Source organism: Rhinoraja longicauda, chromosome 17 (genome assembly GCF_053455715.1).
Source record: "Rhinoraja longicauda isolate Sanriku21f chromosome 17, sRhiLon1.1, whole genome shotgun sequence".
Taxonomy (NCBI): Eukaryota; Metazoa; Chordata; class Chondrichthyes; order Rajiformes; family Arhynchobatidae; genus Rhinoraja; species Rhinoraja longicauda.
This window is the reverse complement of record NC_135969.1, coordinates 34,133,411-34,150,728: the sequence shown is the minus strand read 5'-3', so window position 1 is coordinate 34,150,728 and position 17,318 is coordinate 34,133,411. Positions and strand designations below refer to the sequence as shown.

Here is a 17,318-nt window from a genome sequence, read left to right as displayed (position 1 = left end):
TATTTGTGTAATTATGACACTAATAGTTGCGAATGAAGTTTGGCTTGAGTTTTACCTGATCTCGGGCTCACTTGGTGCCCCACTATTAATTGCCCCAAGCTATTCATGACTACTCTGGACATTATACATACGTTCTATTGCTCCTAAAGACCACAAGATTTCTCGATTGAAAAATTTGCAGTAATGTCATGTCTGGTGTTATTTAAACAGGAAAATTCATGCTTTCCATATAATGACTAGTTTTGCTTTTAGCCCATAATTGTGATGAACCATTAAAATAATTTCATTTCAAAAGCTTTAATGTAACACAAAGAAAATGGTAACAGAGGATTAACCTACTCTTGTGTAACTAACATCTGAAAACTTTGCAATTTTGAAAGTTGAGCTGCTATTCTTAGCTTTTTTTTAAAATGACTGATCAGTACCAGCTACGATATCCTTCAGGTAAATGTCTGTTAGTGACCAAGTTCATTGACCTCATTTCGTAGATATCTTTCGTTAAATTAAACATGACCAAAGGCGTGTGTTTTTTTTCCTCTTCATAGCTTGTTTAGGCTTCTAAACTCGCATACACTTCTTCTGAAAAAGGGGTCTCGATCCATTCCTTCTCTCCTGAGATGCTGCCTGACCTGCTGAGTTACTCCAGCATTTTGTGAATAAATACCTTCGATTTGTACCAGCATCTGCAGTTATTTTCTTACACTTTGTCATTCATAACCTGTTTTGCACCTTACTTTGTAGCATATACCTTGAAGTTCCCACCTCCCTGCTTACAATGGCAAGGTTATTAAGCTGGTGTGGTGAAGGATCTCATCAAGCTTGTATGTGAGCATTGGAGACACTGTTTGATTTTAAATTTTATATTTGTACACAATAGAAAGAAACTATTACAAAACAGTATAATGCTAGCAATAGTTGGCTACCTTTCCAAGTATGTGATGGATTGTTAGAAATCAATATCTATAAACTAAAACTCTCGTTTGTTTGTTCCTGAACTACAGCCAAAGCAGTACACAATAGCGTGACAATTTTAGGCCTGCCTTACTTTGGTGCTAATGGAAGAAGTTTCATTGAAATGGGTGTTATATTTTTTAAATTATTCACATTTTTAAATTTAAATCTATCTCCTAGGGGGAGGAGGGAGGATAAGGGGGGTTGAGGGGGATGGAGTGGGGGAGGAGAGGGTGCTGCACCAATGCAGGAGAGGTTTGGGCCCAAAGGGTCCACTTGGTCTAGTAATTACTAAATGTTGCCATTACGTTCATCCATATTATTGCCTACTCCAGATTTTCTTTCAGCTTCAATGGCAATAAAAATGACAGCCTTGCAGTTCAGTGGAAGATTCTTAAAGCTGTTCCAAGAAGACTAATAATTAGCCTTTGCTCCTTGTGCCCAGAAATCTTGAGTTGCTGTGATTTGATACCTACATCCTGCCACTAGAGAGCACTCTCTGCTCTTTTCTTTCCGAGGTGACTGAAATAAGATTCTGCTTTTAACATCTAGGCTTATACATATTTATTGCTATTTGGGCTGTTTACCAGCATTTTAAGTCTTCAAACTTAAATTTTGTGAATAATATAGATGATCAATTAAACACTAATTCATCTTCCTGCAATGTGTAAAGAGTATAAGGGAATGACATGTTTAATGATGAGTGGGTTACAGTTACATTTTTAAAATCTTAATCACATCATCAAAATTACGGCACAGCAATCCAGTGAGTTCCCCTAATTTGACGTGCTGAAAGCTTTCACAAGAACTGTGCACCAACTGCTGTCATTATGATATTCTCATCTTCCTGCAAAAGTAACACAATTGGGTGAGTGGGTAGATGATGTGCACAAATGCAGAGCGTAGAGGCATGATGGCGTGCCACTGTTTTTGCCTTAATTCTTTTCCACTGAAGTAGTCCCATGGCATTACTGTGTGACAGATTCTGGGTAACCTGCAGTTAGTGAACATGTAAGTTAGTCAGAGTTAAACGGCCCAGAAACAGTCTCTTTGGCAAAACTCATCCACGATGTCTGTCTGAGTGAGCTTGTCTACATTGTCTGCGTTTGGCACACAACCCTTTTAACTGTTCCTATTCCTGTATATGTCCAAATGTCTTGTAAATGTTGTATCTGTTCCCACAGAGATGGGTACAATTGTTTTTGCTCCATTTGTCATCAGTTTCAATACTGTGTCCAGAGTTGATGATTTAGAGCAAAATCCTGATCATCCAGTTCCTTTTTGGCAAATTCACCCTATTTACATTTTAAGGGTGATTTTGGAGTTCCATACAAAAGTTGCAACATAATATTGCATGTAATTTTTTCCATAGAAACAGACCGCTTTGATAAATGGGTTCATGGCATTTTTGTACTCCAGAACTCTCGCCACTCTTCAAACTTCTATGTTTCCATCGATAACTTCATATATTATCTAGCTTCTCTTTATATGCACCAGTGTTTTTTTATCTGAACTTTGTAGTTTATGTTCCAACCACGTTCTCAAAAGTTAATCCTGAATTCTCCCATGCATTTATTCCAGTGAAGAAACAAATACCCAATTTGCTTAAATTTTATGTAATATAACCTTTCTTCAACATTCTCAGTATATTTTTGGTTTTTGCAGATAGGGGAATTAGTCCTGCAGTTAAACAATGTTGATATCCACCGGCTCAGTCAAGCTACACATAAACACTGAAAAGTTAAAATATTAAATGATGGATGCAATTTGAAAGCAGTAGACAATAGACAATAGGTGCAGGAGTAGGCCATTCAGCCCTTCGAGCCAGCACCGCCATTCAATGCGATCATGGCTGATCACTCTCAATCAGTACCCCGTTCCTGCCTTCTCCCCATACCCCCTCACTCCGCTATCCTTAAGAGCTCTATCCAGCTCTCTCTTGAAAGCATCCAACGAACTGGCCTCCACTGCCTTCTGAGGCAGAGAATTCCACACCTTCACCACTCTCTGACTGAAAAAGTTCTTCCTCATCTCCGTTCTAAATGGCCTACCCCTTATTCTTAAACTGTGGCCCCTTGTTCTGGACTCCCCCAACATTGGGAACATGTTTCCTGCCTCTAATGTGTCCAATCCCCTAATTATCTTATATGTTTCAATAAGATCCCCCCTCATCCTTCTAAATTCCAGTGTATACAAGCCTAATTGCTCCAGCCTTTCAACATACGACAGTCCCGCCATTCCGGGAATTAACCTAGTGAACCTACGCTGCACACCCTCAATAGCAAGAATATCCTTCCTCAAATTTGGAGACCAAAACTGCACACAGTACTCCAGGTGCGGTCTCACCAGGGCCCGGTACAACTGTAGAAGGACCTCTTTGCTTCTATACTCAACTCCTCTTGTTATGAAGGCCAACATTCCATTGGCTTTCTTCACTGCCTGCTGTACCTGCATGCTTCCTTTCAGTGACTGATGCACTAGGACACCCAGATCTCGTTGAACATCCCCTCTTCCTAACTTGACACCATTCAGATAATAATCTGCCTTTCTATTCTTACTTCCAAAGTGAACAACCTCACACTTATCTACATTAAACTGCATCTGCCATGTATCCGCCCACTCACACAATCTGTCCAAGTCACCCTGCAGCCTTATTGCATCTTCCTCACAATTCACACTACCCCCCAGCTTAGTATCATCTGCAAATTTGCTAATGGTACTTTTAATCCCTTCATCTAAGTCATTAATGTATATCGTAAGTAGCTGAAGAGCTTCCATTCATGGTAGGATTATACTGCTTACCTCTGCTGAAGTGGCCAGATACAGAACTAATTTGAGTTAAACCACAAACTTGGGAGGTATTATTCAAGATTTTGTGCTGATTTAAATGGTGTATGTTGCTCTTTGTCAATGATGGTAGGCTGAGGCCCAGGCTTCTCCTTCGAAAGGTATTAAACTACCAGAACATTGTTAAATGCCGCAGATATAAAGAGGTTAAAGATAAGTTATGCAAATTGCACACTTTACTCCAGATGGAGTGTTGAGACAGAGGAGTGACAGATCTGTCACTCAGTACATTAGACCCAACAACAGGTCAGTTGCCTGGAAGCAGCTAATCGCTGCTGACACCATTTAGAGCAAAGGTTTACACAGCAGCACCTGATACAAACAAAAATTCCCCCCAAAGTTGACCATTGAGCCCCTCAAACTCATTCTGTTCAATAATTTTGTGGTTGACCTCTGACCAAATTGCTTTAGCCTGTTTTGTCCTCGATTCCCTGCCCACAAATCTAAAAAATGATTATCGAATTTGGGTATTGGTTTTCCCAATTTTTGGTTGGCCTTGTTCTATTTTTTTGTGTGGTGGCATTGCAATTGAAGATGCACTGTGTTCAGTGCAATATGAGAAATAAAATTACCTCTTGTGCAATCTGATCAATTTAGCCCACTCCCTCTTCAACCACCTCCCTCCCCATCTCTCCAGAAACATCTGGCCTCCAAGTTTTCATCTAAAAATATATATTTTTTGCAGAAGTAATTGTGCTAGAGCATGCAAAACATCTGTAAATGACTTGTTTCCTACTGCATTGGTGATAGCAGTAAACTGCTTACTGCCAAATGGTTTTCGAGCCAAATTACCCTATCAATTATAATATTTGACAGCAAACAAAATGCCATGTATGCAATCTTTGATTCTGCACAATTAACCAATGCTATATTCATTGTCATTTAGCCCTATTTGTTATAGAGTATAACAAAAAGGTATCACAAAAAGTAATTGCTCTGGCTGCCTCTTTTATTTAACATGTTTCTATATATGATTGTATGGAAATATTAAAGTATTACACATTTCTTTGTTTTTTTCTATGTAAAATACATAGCAGTTTCAATTATATTGTGTATTTATTCCAAAGACTAGTGGTGGTTTATGCAGTCCAATATAAAACCACTATGCCATCAGAGTTTTCGTCTGGCAGGTGTTAACTGATGTCACGGCAGAGACATCAGTTAACAGCTCGTGGAACTTTGCATCCATCCACTTTGTGCATCTGTCATTGTGAATTTTACTATGCACCCCTTTAATTTATCCTGTTTCATCTGAAGTGATACCTTTACTCATGTGTTTCTTAGATAAACTCTTTTATTTTCCAAATGCTGGCATTGTATAGATATGGCAGTAGTTTACTTTTATATTTCTTTGAGCAGTGTACATATTTGTCAATATTTTCAATTTTCTGGCTGCAGAAATGTTTTATTTTGAAGCATCCATTGTTTTGCAACTTTTTGGCTATATTAGCTGATATGTTCAGCTGTTTCATCAACCAAGCTACCGAACCACTGAGTCAGTGTTAGTCCATTCATGTAACACCATAAACACCCAACAATCAGTGAATGTTTTGGAAACTGGATTCCTTTTATAAATTGACCCATTTAAGTGACTTGTCACAATTGATTATTACAATATGAGCCACTGATGTTTTACATACTCAGCTGCAATCTGGCCTCTTAATGAACCAACAGGTGTGGTAGCAGAGCAGCATCAGGTTACCAGTGTGACTTTTATAATTTTCCATTCGGCATCTGAGCAGCTCAAAATTGCACGACGGTACAGTGTATGTGTTTGCAACTATGATTTGAATTCCTCCACTGTGGGTTGTTCAGTTTTAAAATATTCATTACACATTTTCTCGCACGTAATTGCTGAAATAATTGTTACATTTGTGTACCCAAACTTTACAGTTAAGGCAAACGAACAATTCATTCTTTATGGCTGAAGTTCAGATGAGTTCTATAAATTTTTTATTCTAAGAGTTTAAACTTAATTAGTGTTACACAAAGTAATTTGGAATTCCACAATTCCACTTTTGCCAAAATATGGGAAATATACACTACAATTACAAAGCACAGCGCTGAAGTAACAATTCCTCTATTGCTTTCACTTAATATGCTGTTATTTACTCCTCCCTTGTCTCCTCTGAACTCAAATCCACTTTGAGCATCAGGTTTGCAGAACATTTCTGTTCATTCCTCTGCATTGACTCAGACTTTCTAGTTGCCTTCACTTGGAATTTTTTGTTGAGCTCCTACTCTGATTCGGATCACAGTAAAATCAAGGAGTAATCTTCCATCTGAACTGTCATCTAATGTGAATTTACAACTTTCTGTACTCTGCTGTGGTCCCACAGCACTTCTCACTTAAATCTTTCCTAGACCTATCCGTAGTTTATTCACTTGTCATTTGTCATGTGCCTTGATTAATTCTGCCATTTGCTCTCCCGTATTCCACCACATATTTTGCCCCTCCCTACTTCCACAAAATACTCAAACTAATCACTCTTCTCCTCGTCCTTACGAAAGGATGTTAACCTGTAATGTTATCAGTTTCACTCATCATGTGCTGTGTGTTCCACCTTCTATTCTAAAGGCTGATTGTAAAATCCACATTGCATACTCTTTTTCTCGAAAAGGCTGAGTATTCTGATGATCTTTTGCTTCAAGGTTTAAGACTCACAATGTTTCATGAATGGATGGACTTCAGTTTATTTTTGGACTGCTGCAACAAGATCTTGAAATGTTTCCATTCAACACATTCTACAAGGTTAAATAAATGTACTGGTTGTGGAGTTATTTAAAGCATTGCTTTTTGATTTTAATCAGCTTTGACTTCCTATAGAGCTATTGAACCAGATCAATTAAATGATTAATAAGGCTTATGGGATTATTTCTTTTCTTGACTTGTAAAATATAAGGACACCTTATTTATACTGTGCATCTTTGCCAGTTGTTTACAGAATCACCTAGGTGTTTTCCAAACCTTTAAGGCTTCAAATAATTGCGAATACAGATAAATTCAATCCCCTTAATTTTACTTTTGTCCACTTGAGGCAGTATCTGTGCATGTTTACCCTAGACCATGAACTTGCTTTTAACATAGGGTGAACAGGGCTTTGTTTTGATGAGTTAACAGTAAGATATGTATAAAAAATTAGAATAGCACAAGACTGCCAGCCTAGATTTTTGTCTCTGAAAATGGTATTGAAACCCACAACCTTCTGAAAGTGGCGAATGTGATAATCACCGGTCTGTAATTAAAACGTGGATTTTTTTGGAAAGCGTGTGGATTGATTTGAAGACACACCTGTAATGACTACTACAATGTGTTACATTAGATTGGCAATGATTTGCATGCTATAGTGCTCAACTGGTCTGAATGCATAACCTTATCTCTGGTGGGAGTGTATTGCTGCAGTCATGCTGACAAAGTATAACAGTTTAATTAAAGTCACCGAGCAACAGTTTGTAACAATGATTGCACCAATCTTTGACAAAATTGGCACTTTGCTGTAGACATGCAACTATCATATCATATCATATCATATATCTACAGCCGGAAACAGGCCTTTTCGGCCCTCCAAGTCCGTGCCGCCCAGTGATCCCCGTACATTAACACTATCCTACACCCACTAGGGACAATTTTTACATTTACCCAGCCAATTAACCTACATACCTGTACGTCTTTGGAGTGTGGGAGGAAACCGAAGATCTCGGAGAAAACCCACGCAGGTCACGGGGAGAACGTACAAACTCCTTACAGTGCAGCACCCGTAGTCAGGATCGAACCTGTGTCTCCGGCGCTGCATTCGCTGTAAAGCAGCAACTCTACCGCTGCGCTACCGTGCCGCCCATAACTACTTTCCCTTTTTGTTAGGTCTGCTTATATCTTAGTTGTTATCTCACTTTTATAGTTTGACAGAGTAGCATTTGAGAGAAGAGGCAAATTTGGGAATAAAAGCTTGAGAAATTGGGCTCTCATAAGGAAATTTTACAGATAATTCTGCAAACTTGATATTCCCTCTATTGTGCTGTCTCCAGGCCTCCAAATATGTGCTTTTATTAATTATTTTTAGAGCATATTCCAGTTAATGGATAATGTATTTGTTTACATCTACAGTATTCCCTTCACAATTCAGCGTCTATGTGAGCTGCTTATTGATCCCAAGAAGAATTACACTGGGACAGATAAATTTCTCAGAGGAATTGAAAAGGTAACCAAGAAATTGATTTTAACTTTGATACTAATTATTTAACCCACAAGCATCCACTTTTAACTATACCACCAAGTCCTAAGTAATTCAAAGATTAAGGATTATGTATTATATTTTCCATTACTGGACAGATTAGGTCAGGCTGAGGATCCTGTGTTGAATGACTTAGTTCCTGGCCTCCTTGTCGGCTGTATTTAACTATGTACCGAGAAATCCAAACCTACTTTCTATATTGCCTACAGTGAATCTTGGGTTCAATGTGGGTGACTTAATGCTTTTCCACAGAACTCCATCTGTGGCAGTTGAAATTATTTACTTGGTCGAGCTATATTCCTTAACACTTGGTGTCATAATATACCATACTTTCATTTCCAGTTTTGGGCATGTATCCTTCCATGCATTTATGAAAAATGTTAATCATATTTGGTGAAAAGCTGAGGCTACAGTTCAAATTGTTGGGGGAACATCTTTGCATTCCTTCCACCATTTCCTGCCCCCCTCCAAACTATTTTTTAACTTTGTCACAAGATTACTTCCATGTCCAAAATAATCGATGTGGCCTATTGGTTATCAAATATTTTATCAAATACGTTATCCATATGAATACCCACTTTCCATGATGTGTTAATCTCTCAAGCAATCTGGATTTGTGATACTGTGTCAGTGTTCCTGTTGGCCTAAATTATGGGACACGTCTTGATATTGGGTGATTTATTTTACAATGGAGAGGCATTTGGTTATTCCCATTTATCATTCTACAGAGCTTTTGATCCCAAATAGAGTAAATGGTAAAGACTGGATGTACTTTGTCTGTTAATATCTGATAGATATTAGCCCTTAGGGTTAACGGAATCAAGGGATATGGGGAGAAAGCAGGAACGGGGTACTGATTTTGGATGATCAGTCATGATCATATTGAATGGTGGTGCTGGCTCGAAGGACCGAATGGCCTATCCCTGCACCTATTTTCTATGATATCCAGTAAGTTTAAAATCATACCTGTTACCTGTTGCTGAAATCTTTTGCGATTAATGAACTGCATGAATTTATGATATAGCAAGATATTAGGTGCAGAAATGTTGCCCTTAATCATGCATACTTCTACTTTGTAAATTCGCAGAACGTTATGGTTGTCAGCTGTGTGTATCCCGCAACAGAGTAAGTACAATTAAAAAATAAATTTACGGTGTAATTATATTCCAAGAATTGTTTAATACTTCAAATAATTGAATTCTCCCTGATTTTCTTTAGGAAGTACAACTTTAGCTCAAATAATTTGAATCGTGTGAATGGCATCATGCTGTCGGGAAGCCATACTGGTTACACAGACAGGTGAGCCACAGTCTGCTTTGTTTTGGATATCTAATTTTTTGGTGTTTTTTTATTTGAAAAAGGAAAGGAAATGTAAATATTTACAAGTGCAGGAGGGTGACATAATTCACAGCATATACAGTAAAATAACTTTGGATTTCAGTGTGTAATAGAATTGATGTTTTTATGTTTGCAAATGTTTATTTGCATTTGTAAATCTCATTTCTTGGTTCCATTGATAATTTTGCTACGTGTTTTGGGTTGCCATGTTCTTTGAGGCAGGCTTGATAAACTGAGCATGGTGACCTCGATCCTCAGTGAGAAAAATTGAGTCGACTGTAATCTTCCTAACAGCAGGATTAGTTTTACATACATTGAGCTATTTAATTTGTTTATAATTTCTGATAATTTCTCATTTAAAAGGCATGAAAACATGGAACCCTGTGGTATCATGCAACATGGTGGTATCATGGCTCTGAGATATGTATTGACAGCAGTTTGGTGCCTATTGTCGATTGTTTTTGCTACTGAATGCAGAGCAATAAACTTAGCCCCATTTTGATAATTCCATTTTAACACATGTTTCTGTAAACTGAATGCAGAGCAAAAATGTCCTTAAATGGAATTATCAAAAGGGGTTAAATTTAGTATGCATGCTTAACTTTTAATTTCTGAATGGTATTTTTTTTAAACAGAGATCCTTGTAATTCCTTATGCTTACTTGGAGTACTTATTTTAATTTCAGATCTAATATCAATGGTCCCGGTACTCCAAGACCTCTGAGTCGATCAAAGGTTTCATTATCAAGTCCTTTAACAACAAACGGTTTGCCGAACAGCTCTGATCGAGAAATAAATGTTCAACAAACAGAGGACAAGTCTCATAGGTATATCACCTAACTATGAATGGAGTTTGTAATCTTTATATAAAAGTTCAAGGGAAAGTTTTAAAGTGATGCAAATGTCAAGATCCAATGTAAATTTCTGTTGTAAGCAAGTTTTTTAAGTCATCTTTTCTTGGGTGCTTCATGATATTGATTAAAATTTCAACCAAGCTCAAGATGCCAGATGACTGGCAAAAGCTTGGTGAAAGCAGGGAGTCTTAAAGATGATCTCAAAAAGAGAAAATGCAGCAAGGCAGAGAGATTTAAGGTGAAAGTTTGAGCTGAAGAAATAACAGCTGAAGAAATAAATTGTATTTCAGGATTTATGGAGTGCAAATGTGAGGATTGTATGAGACTAAAGAAGACATGAAGGTTTGATATTGAGAATGTGAAAATGAAGATGTTTACCTGGTGCCAATGAAAGTCATCATGGATATGGATGTTGGGGAAATGAGTTGAGTCCTTGAGTTAGACAGCACGGAGACAGACCCTTTGGCCCATCTCATCCTTGCCAACCAAGGTCTTTAACTGAGGTAGACCTATTGGCATTTGGCCCATGTCTTTCAAAACCTTTCCTATCCATGCACCTGTCCAAATGTCTTTTAAACGTCCCTCATGATTTTATAAACTTCTAAGGTCACCCCCTCTGTTTCCATCACTGCAGGAAGAACATTTGGCTATCCAATCTCTGCTTATAACGCAAACCCTACAATTCCTCAAACATCCTTGTGAATCTTTTCTGCATCCTCTCTAGCTTAATCACATCCAATAGCATAAAATAACCGGAACTGCACACGATCCTCCTGTTGCAGTCTCACCAATACCTTACAGAACTGTAACATGACGTTGCAACTCTTGTACCCAATGCTCCAATTGTGGGCAAGCAGGCTGTACACATTTATTTCTTCACCTTCCTATCCACCTGTGTTGCCACCTCAAGGGACTATTTATATACTCCTGGGTCTGGCTGTTGTACAATAATCTCGGGCCCCAAACATTCACTGCCTTGCTCTGGTTTCACTTGCCAAAAGGCATCACTTCACATGCGTGAATTAAATACCACCTTGCATTCCTTTGCCACTTTCCCAGTTGATCTGGATCCTGTTGTAAGCTTTTGACAACCTTCCTCGCCGTCAACTATAACACGATTTTGTCAGCTACAAATTTACTTATCTTACTACTAATGGGATCTGGCACAGATCCCAGCACTGGTCACAGGTTTCCAATTTTTAATTCCCTCCCCTCTTTTGTATTCAATTGGCCTGCTCACCCTGGATCCCTCATGGGACCTTGTCAAAGGCCATATAGTCAGTTTCTTGTCCCTTGCCTTTGTCAGTCACCATCATCATATTGAAAAAAACAAATTCGTTAGACTCAATTTTCCACACACAAAGTAATGCTGACTATCCTTAATCAGTCCCTGCCTTTTCAAATGCAGATAGATCAAGTCCGTCAGAATTCCTTCCAGTAATTCTGCCACCACTGATATCAGGCTTGCTGGTCTGTAGTTCCTGACTTGACATTGCAGCCTTTCGAATATAAAAAAACATCGCTGCCATCCTCCAGTCTTCCGACACCTCAGCTTTGGCTAACAATGATATAATAATCTCTGCAGGGCCCAAGCAGTTTACTTCCCTAGCTTCCCACATGAATTGGGATACACTTGGTCAGGTTCCTGCTGCAATGTTCGATGAGGCCAACATCTTTGAAACTGACAAATGCACGAGATCAAAGGTAGAAAGTTAGCCCTCTGTGTTTGACAAGGGGATCTACACTATTAACGCAGTTGTGTACCAAATTGTTGCATCTAATGCATTTTTTAAATTTTTGATCAGTGATTCACCCACATCCCACGAAGATGACGTTCCAAGTACCTGCTCAAAAAATAAACATTTGGAAGACACAATGGAAGCCGAGGCTCCTGAGGTAAAACGACTGAAATTTGACACGGAAAATGAGGAAGATGAACCTGTACATTCTGAGACTTCTTCAGAAATGCCTGAAGAAAGTGAGAATACAGAGAAGCAGGAAGAAGCCAAAGATGATCCAGCAAACGTAGATCAAAAAGGTATTGTATAATCCCTTAGATATATGAAATAGAATTCTGGTTAGCAGAAAACCTACGATGTTCTACTGATGAAAAAAAAATGCCAACAAGCCCCGACAATCAATTGTTTCAGTCTTCAGTACAAGTGAGAAATGTAAAACTAGGATCATTCCCTCAATGCAAAGCAAACAGTTGAAACTAATCTTACAACAGTAGCACAGCTGTGGAGTTGGTTCCTCACAGCGCAAGAGACCTAGGTTCACTCCTGACTACCAGTGCTGTCTACAGAGTTTGTCCATTTTCCCTGTGACCATGTGGGTTTTCTCCAGGTGCTCTGATTTCCTCCCACATCCCAAAGAAGTGCAGGTTTGTTGGTAAATTGGTTTCTGTAAATTGTCGCTAGTGTGTAGGATGCAAAAGTGAGATAACATAGAACTAGGATAGGGGTGATCGATGGTTGGGCATGGACTCAGTGGGCCCAAGGCCATGCTGTATCTCTAAACTGACCACTAATGTTGCAGTCGAAACAGATGTACCCTGCTAAAGAAATGAAATTTAACAATTAATTTGTATTTGAGAGATTTATATACCAAACCCTATCGGTTCTCCCGTTCTCCAATTTTAAGATGCAATTTTTTTCTATACTCTTATGTTTTCACATAATCCTCATGGAAACATTGGCAGGGAGATTATGAATATGTTTAACGTGGCACACCTAATATGATGTCATCACCATCAAGCTGAAAATTTCTCCCCACCCAATCATTTATTTATTCTTCTGGGAGAGCTTAAAATGGGGAGATAGTTTAATCTCGGGAACCTTGGGTTTTCCTCTACTTTCTCCAACCTTCTCGCATATGAATGTACAATGTCAAACTTCAAAACTGTATGTCCATATTTTCCAATATATCGTTTGCGCTTCTCGTAGTTATATAACTATGACTACAACCATGGAAACAAATCTTTCAGCCTAACTTGTCCATGCCAACCTAGGTACTCCCGTCTAAGCTGGTCCTTTTAGCCCATCTACTTGTTTTGCCATTTTCAGGGAACTATGGACTTGTAACTCAGAGATCCCTCTGCTTTACAACACTTCCCATGACCCTATCATTCACTGTAGGTCCTGCCCTGGTTTGACTTCCCAAATGTGACATCTTGCACTTATCTGAATTAAACTCAATTAGCCATTCCTCAGTCCACTTGCTCAGTTAACCAAGATCACACTTTAATCTTGATAACCATCTTCACTGTCTATAGCACCACCTATTTTAGTGTCGACTGCAGACTTGCTGATTATTGTCATCCAAATGTTGGATTACAAACGGCAATGGGCCCAACACTGATCCCTGTTGGCACACCACTGGTCACATGCCTTGAGTCCAAATAACAACCTTCCGGCACCACCACCCACTACTTCCTACCATGTTGCTAATTCTGTACCCAGCCGCCAAGATCTCCCTGGATCCCATACAATCTAATCTTTCAGAGCAGTCTACCATGCAGAAACTTAACAAAGCCAAATGGTTCTTGCGAGATCAGCTCAGTAACAATGGAGCAATATCTCCTACACAATGGCACATTGCTGCATAGCATTAGAGAAGGGATTTCTGATAATATTTTGTGTATTTACAGAATCAAGTGCAAAAATGAAAGCCTTGTTTGAATCTGATGAAGAGAAAGTCGAAGTTTCATTTAAAAACATAAAGACTTCAGATGAAAATCAAATGGACCAATCGGACCTAACCAAGACATTAACTTCTGAAGAAAATGAAATCAGTGATAATACTGATACTATTAGTAACAGTGTGGACTGCAGTGCTGCAGGAAAACCAGATACACCACCCGAAACTCCAGAAATGCCTTCTGAGAGCCCAATGGACAACAGTGTGGATGTCACAGAAGAACCAATGGAGCAGGGCTAAGAATAGAGATAAGCTGTGCTGTATTTTCCATGAGGTGTTGCTTTTACACTGTATAAATTTTATGTAATAAAGTGGACCTTTGTTTTCCAGAAGAGGAGGGATAGTCCTTCTCTGATCCCTGGAAAAGCTGTATTAGATGAGAAAAGTGAAACCAGCTCCTTTAGATCTCATCTAATGCTCCCATCTTTTTTGTTTTGTTTGGTCAAATCAGTGGGTTATGCATAGATTTTTATTTAGAGAAAGTTTTTAAACTGGAAAGTAGAACTATAAATTGTCACAATGTTTTGCAGTTCATTGAACTAGGCCATTTACCGTAATTATTTTTTGTCTAGTTTTTAAAACTTCAAGATTTAATTTCTTGGTCATTGTTTCAACTTTTAATACATTTACTTAAAACACTGCAGAAACCACAAGTTACAACACATTCCAGAGGAAAAAAACTCAATTATACATCACTTCTATTTACTTCTGACCCTGCATTCATGGAATGCATTGCTCAAAAAGGAGTATAAAAGTGAAACATCAAATCTTCGAAATCAGTTTTGGTTGCAGAATAAATGATTTTTTTTTAAATTCACTGTTCAAGCAGAAAAAGGTGGAAAGTAGTTGCTCAATTTATGCTCAGTGGTTAAAACGTTGCGAACATTTGACTAAGTCCCTTTCAGTTAAAATACTTGTAGCATGCGGACAGCAATGTTACACTTATACCACTGACTGCGTTGAAGAGCTGCGGCAATTAACCTGTTAATTTAGTATTGTGCCAGATCTTGTGTACTGGTAATACAATTTTAGGGGGTGCATTGAACCACCGTGATTTGTACAAAATTTTGAAGTGAAAGATATTTTTGAACATGCTACTACATATTGACAGCCAGTGGTTGTACATCTTTGGAGATGAGAACTCAAAGCACAATTGATAATCTGTACTTGTGTTGTTTTCTGATTTCCAGCTTGTATATTCAAAATCCTTCAACTAACTTCCACAATTACTGGCTGTCAAGTTTGTACTTGTTTCTGGCAACTGTACTTTTTGATATTTAGAATTTTTAAATTTCTGTAAGTAGATTTTGTAGATTGTAATTGTTCACTGCCTTTGTGACACGTTATATAATTGTATAATTTGTGTGTAAACTGAATGCTATGGCTTTCAATACAGTATTCATATAAAGCAATAAATGTTATATCTGGACACAGTCTGGAGATACACTCCAGTTCCCGTTGATAAAATTTGCACAGGTTTACCAGAGGCCATAATGACTGCACGTAACTGGCAATCTGCAAGATTGGCAGTCTTGTCTTTCCTGTGAATGTAGTATTTTGCACTTGTTAAAGTGAATATTCTAAAGATATAGTTTTGTGGGATCTTAAATTAACTTTCTTATGAGAGAATTAATAATCTTCATCCTAAGCGGTATGTAAAGTTTTACAGGATGCATCTGCGCTGTAACATTGTTTCTCTTCAGTGCTGTGGTTGCAAATATGCATCTTAAGTTGCTAATTAAACAATAGTTTCACAAGTTTTTTACCAATCTGATCAGCAAAAATGTTTTTGAATTTTAATTTTGTTTTCAGTATCGCCTGGGAGAATTTTGACAGTACCGAGTAGTTCTGTTACAAAATCCAGGGTTGATCAGGTGCACGTCTGTACATGGGGTGAAGAAGCGAAGCAGAGTTTTTCTATTTTTTTCAATGCACCAGCCTAGCTTTTTATCTTTGTAATAATGTTTCAGATAAACAACTTTACAATCAGGTTAGATTCAGTTAAATAAACCTGGAATGATGAGTTGGTCATATTTCCACGCTTAAAACACAGAAGGAGGGGTGGTAAAGGTAGAAATGAAATGTGAATGTAGCCTTTTCCTCTTTACTGTTAGCTGCCTAATTGTCACTCCATAATGGTATTGTAGAAACATGTTCAGCTTCCAGAACCAGTAATATTGGCAAGTGATATTTGAAAAGATTCTAGAACAAGCTACTTAAATTATATATCTAAGGCAGTTATAATGACATATTGTAACATGTAGCTGACCATGCTTCTGCTGTACACAGAAATCTATTTCATCTATCCAGTTAAACTTTTTAAAGCGGTTAGTTTTTGCTTCCACGACTTCATCTGATCCAGTTCAAAAAGCAGTAATTTGCTTTTCATATATTCTATACCTTATCCTCAAGCTTGACTTGCACTGTTGATGAACAGGCAAGACTCTAATGAGCTAACTTTGTTTTAATCCTTCATTTTTGGAACGTGCTGTAGCTTCCCAACTCAAATACCACCTCTCTACCAATAACCTGTATGAAACTTTCCAATCCGGATTCCGCTCCAACCACTGTACTGAAACTGCGCTCCTCAAAATCACAAACGACCTTTTCCTCTCCTCCGACGCTGGCAACCTCAACATCCTCATTCTACTTGACCTCAGCGCCGCCTTTGACACCATAAATCACTCCATTCTCCTCACCCGACTTGAAACCTCCTTTAACATCACCGGCACAGCCCTATCCTGGTTCAAATCTTACCTCTCTGACAGGCACCAGTTCATCTCCATTAACAACTGTAAATCCCCCACCGCTCCCCTCCCACAAGGTGTCCCCCAAGGCTCAGTCCTTGGCCCCCTCCTCTTCATCCTCTACCTGTTCCCCCTTGGTCAATTAATCTGCCGTCATGGTCTCAACTTCCACTGCTTCGCCGATGATATCCAGCTCCTCATCTCCACCAAGTCAATCTCCACCACCACACACTCTACACTGACAAACTGCATCACTGAAATAAAATCTTGGCTTCAATCAAATTTCCTCAAACTCAACTGCAACAAATCTGAAATCATCATCATTGGTCCAAAAAAGCTCACCAAATCCACCCAAAACTTCATCCTCAATATTGATGGTCTCCCAGTATCCACCTCCCCTCACATCCGGAATCTTGGAATCATCTTTGATCAAACCCTCTCCTTCGACAAACGCATCACAAAGACAGCCTTCTTCCACCTCAAAAACATTGCCCGTCTCCGTCCATCCCTCTCCTCCTCAGCTGCAGAAACCCTCATCCACGCCTTCATCACCTCCTGTCTGGACTACTGCAACAGCCTCCTCTATGGCGCACCCTCAAAAATCATCAGTAAACTTCAATACATTCAAAACTCCGCTGCCCGTCTACTCAC

The 17,318-nt window shown here is 38.7% G+C and overlaps 1 protein-coding gene across 1 annotated transcript in view; it reads left to right on the top strand.

Moving 5' to 3' along the window:
- The window catches only part of ppp4r2b (protein phosphatase 4, regulatory subunit 2b), a 51,227-nt gene extending 34,845 nt beyond the window's left edge, over positions 1-16,382 (top strand). The window contains exons 4-9 of the mRNA XM_078414495.1: positions 7,904-7,997; positions 9,118-9,155; positions 9,249-9,329; positions 10,054-10,194; positions 12,027-12,259; positions 13,871-16,382. Of these exons, the coding sequence (XP_078270621.1) occupies positions 7,904-7,997; positions 9,118-9,155; positions 9,249-9,329; positions 10,054-10,194; positions 12,027-12,259; positions 13,871-14,160 (877 nt within the window). The 3' untranslated portion in view covers positions 14,161-16,382. The remainder of the gene's footprint in view (positions 1-7,903; positions 7,998-9,117; positions 9,156-9,248; positions 9,330-10,053; positions 10,195-12,026; positions 12,260-13,870) is intronic.
- The last annotated feature ends 936 nt before the right edge of the window (positions 16,383-17,318 follow it).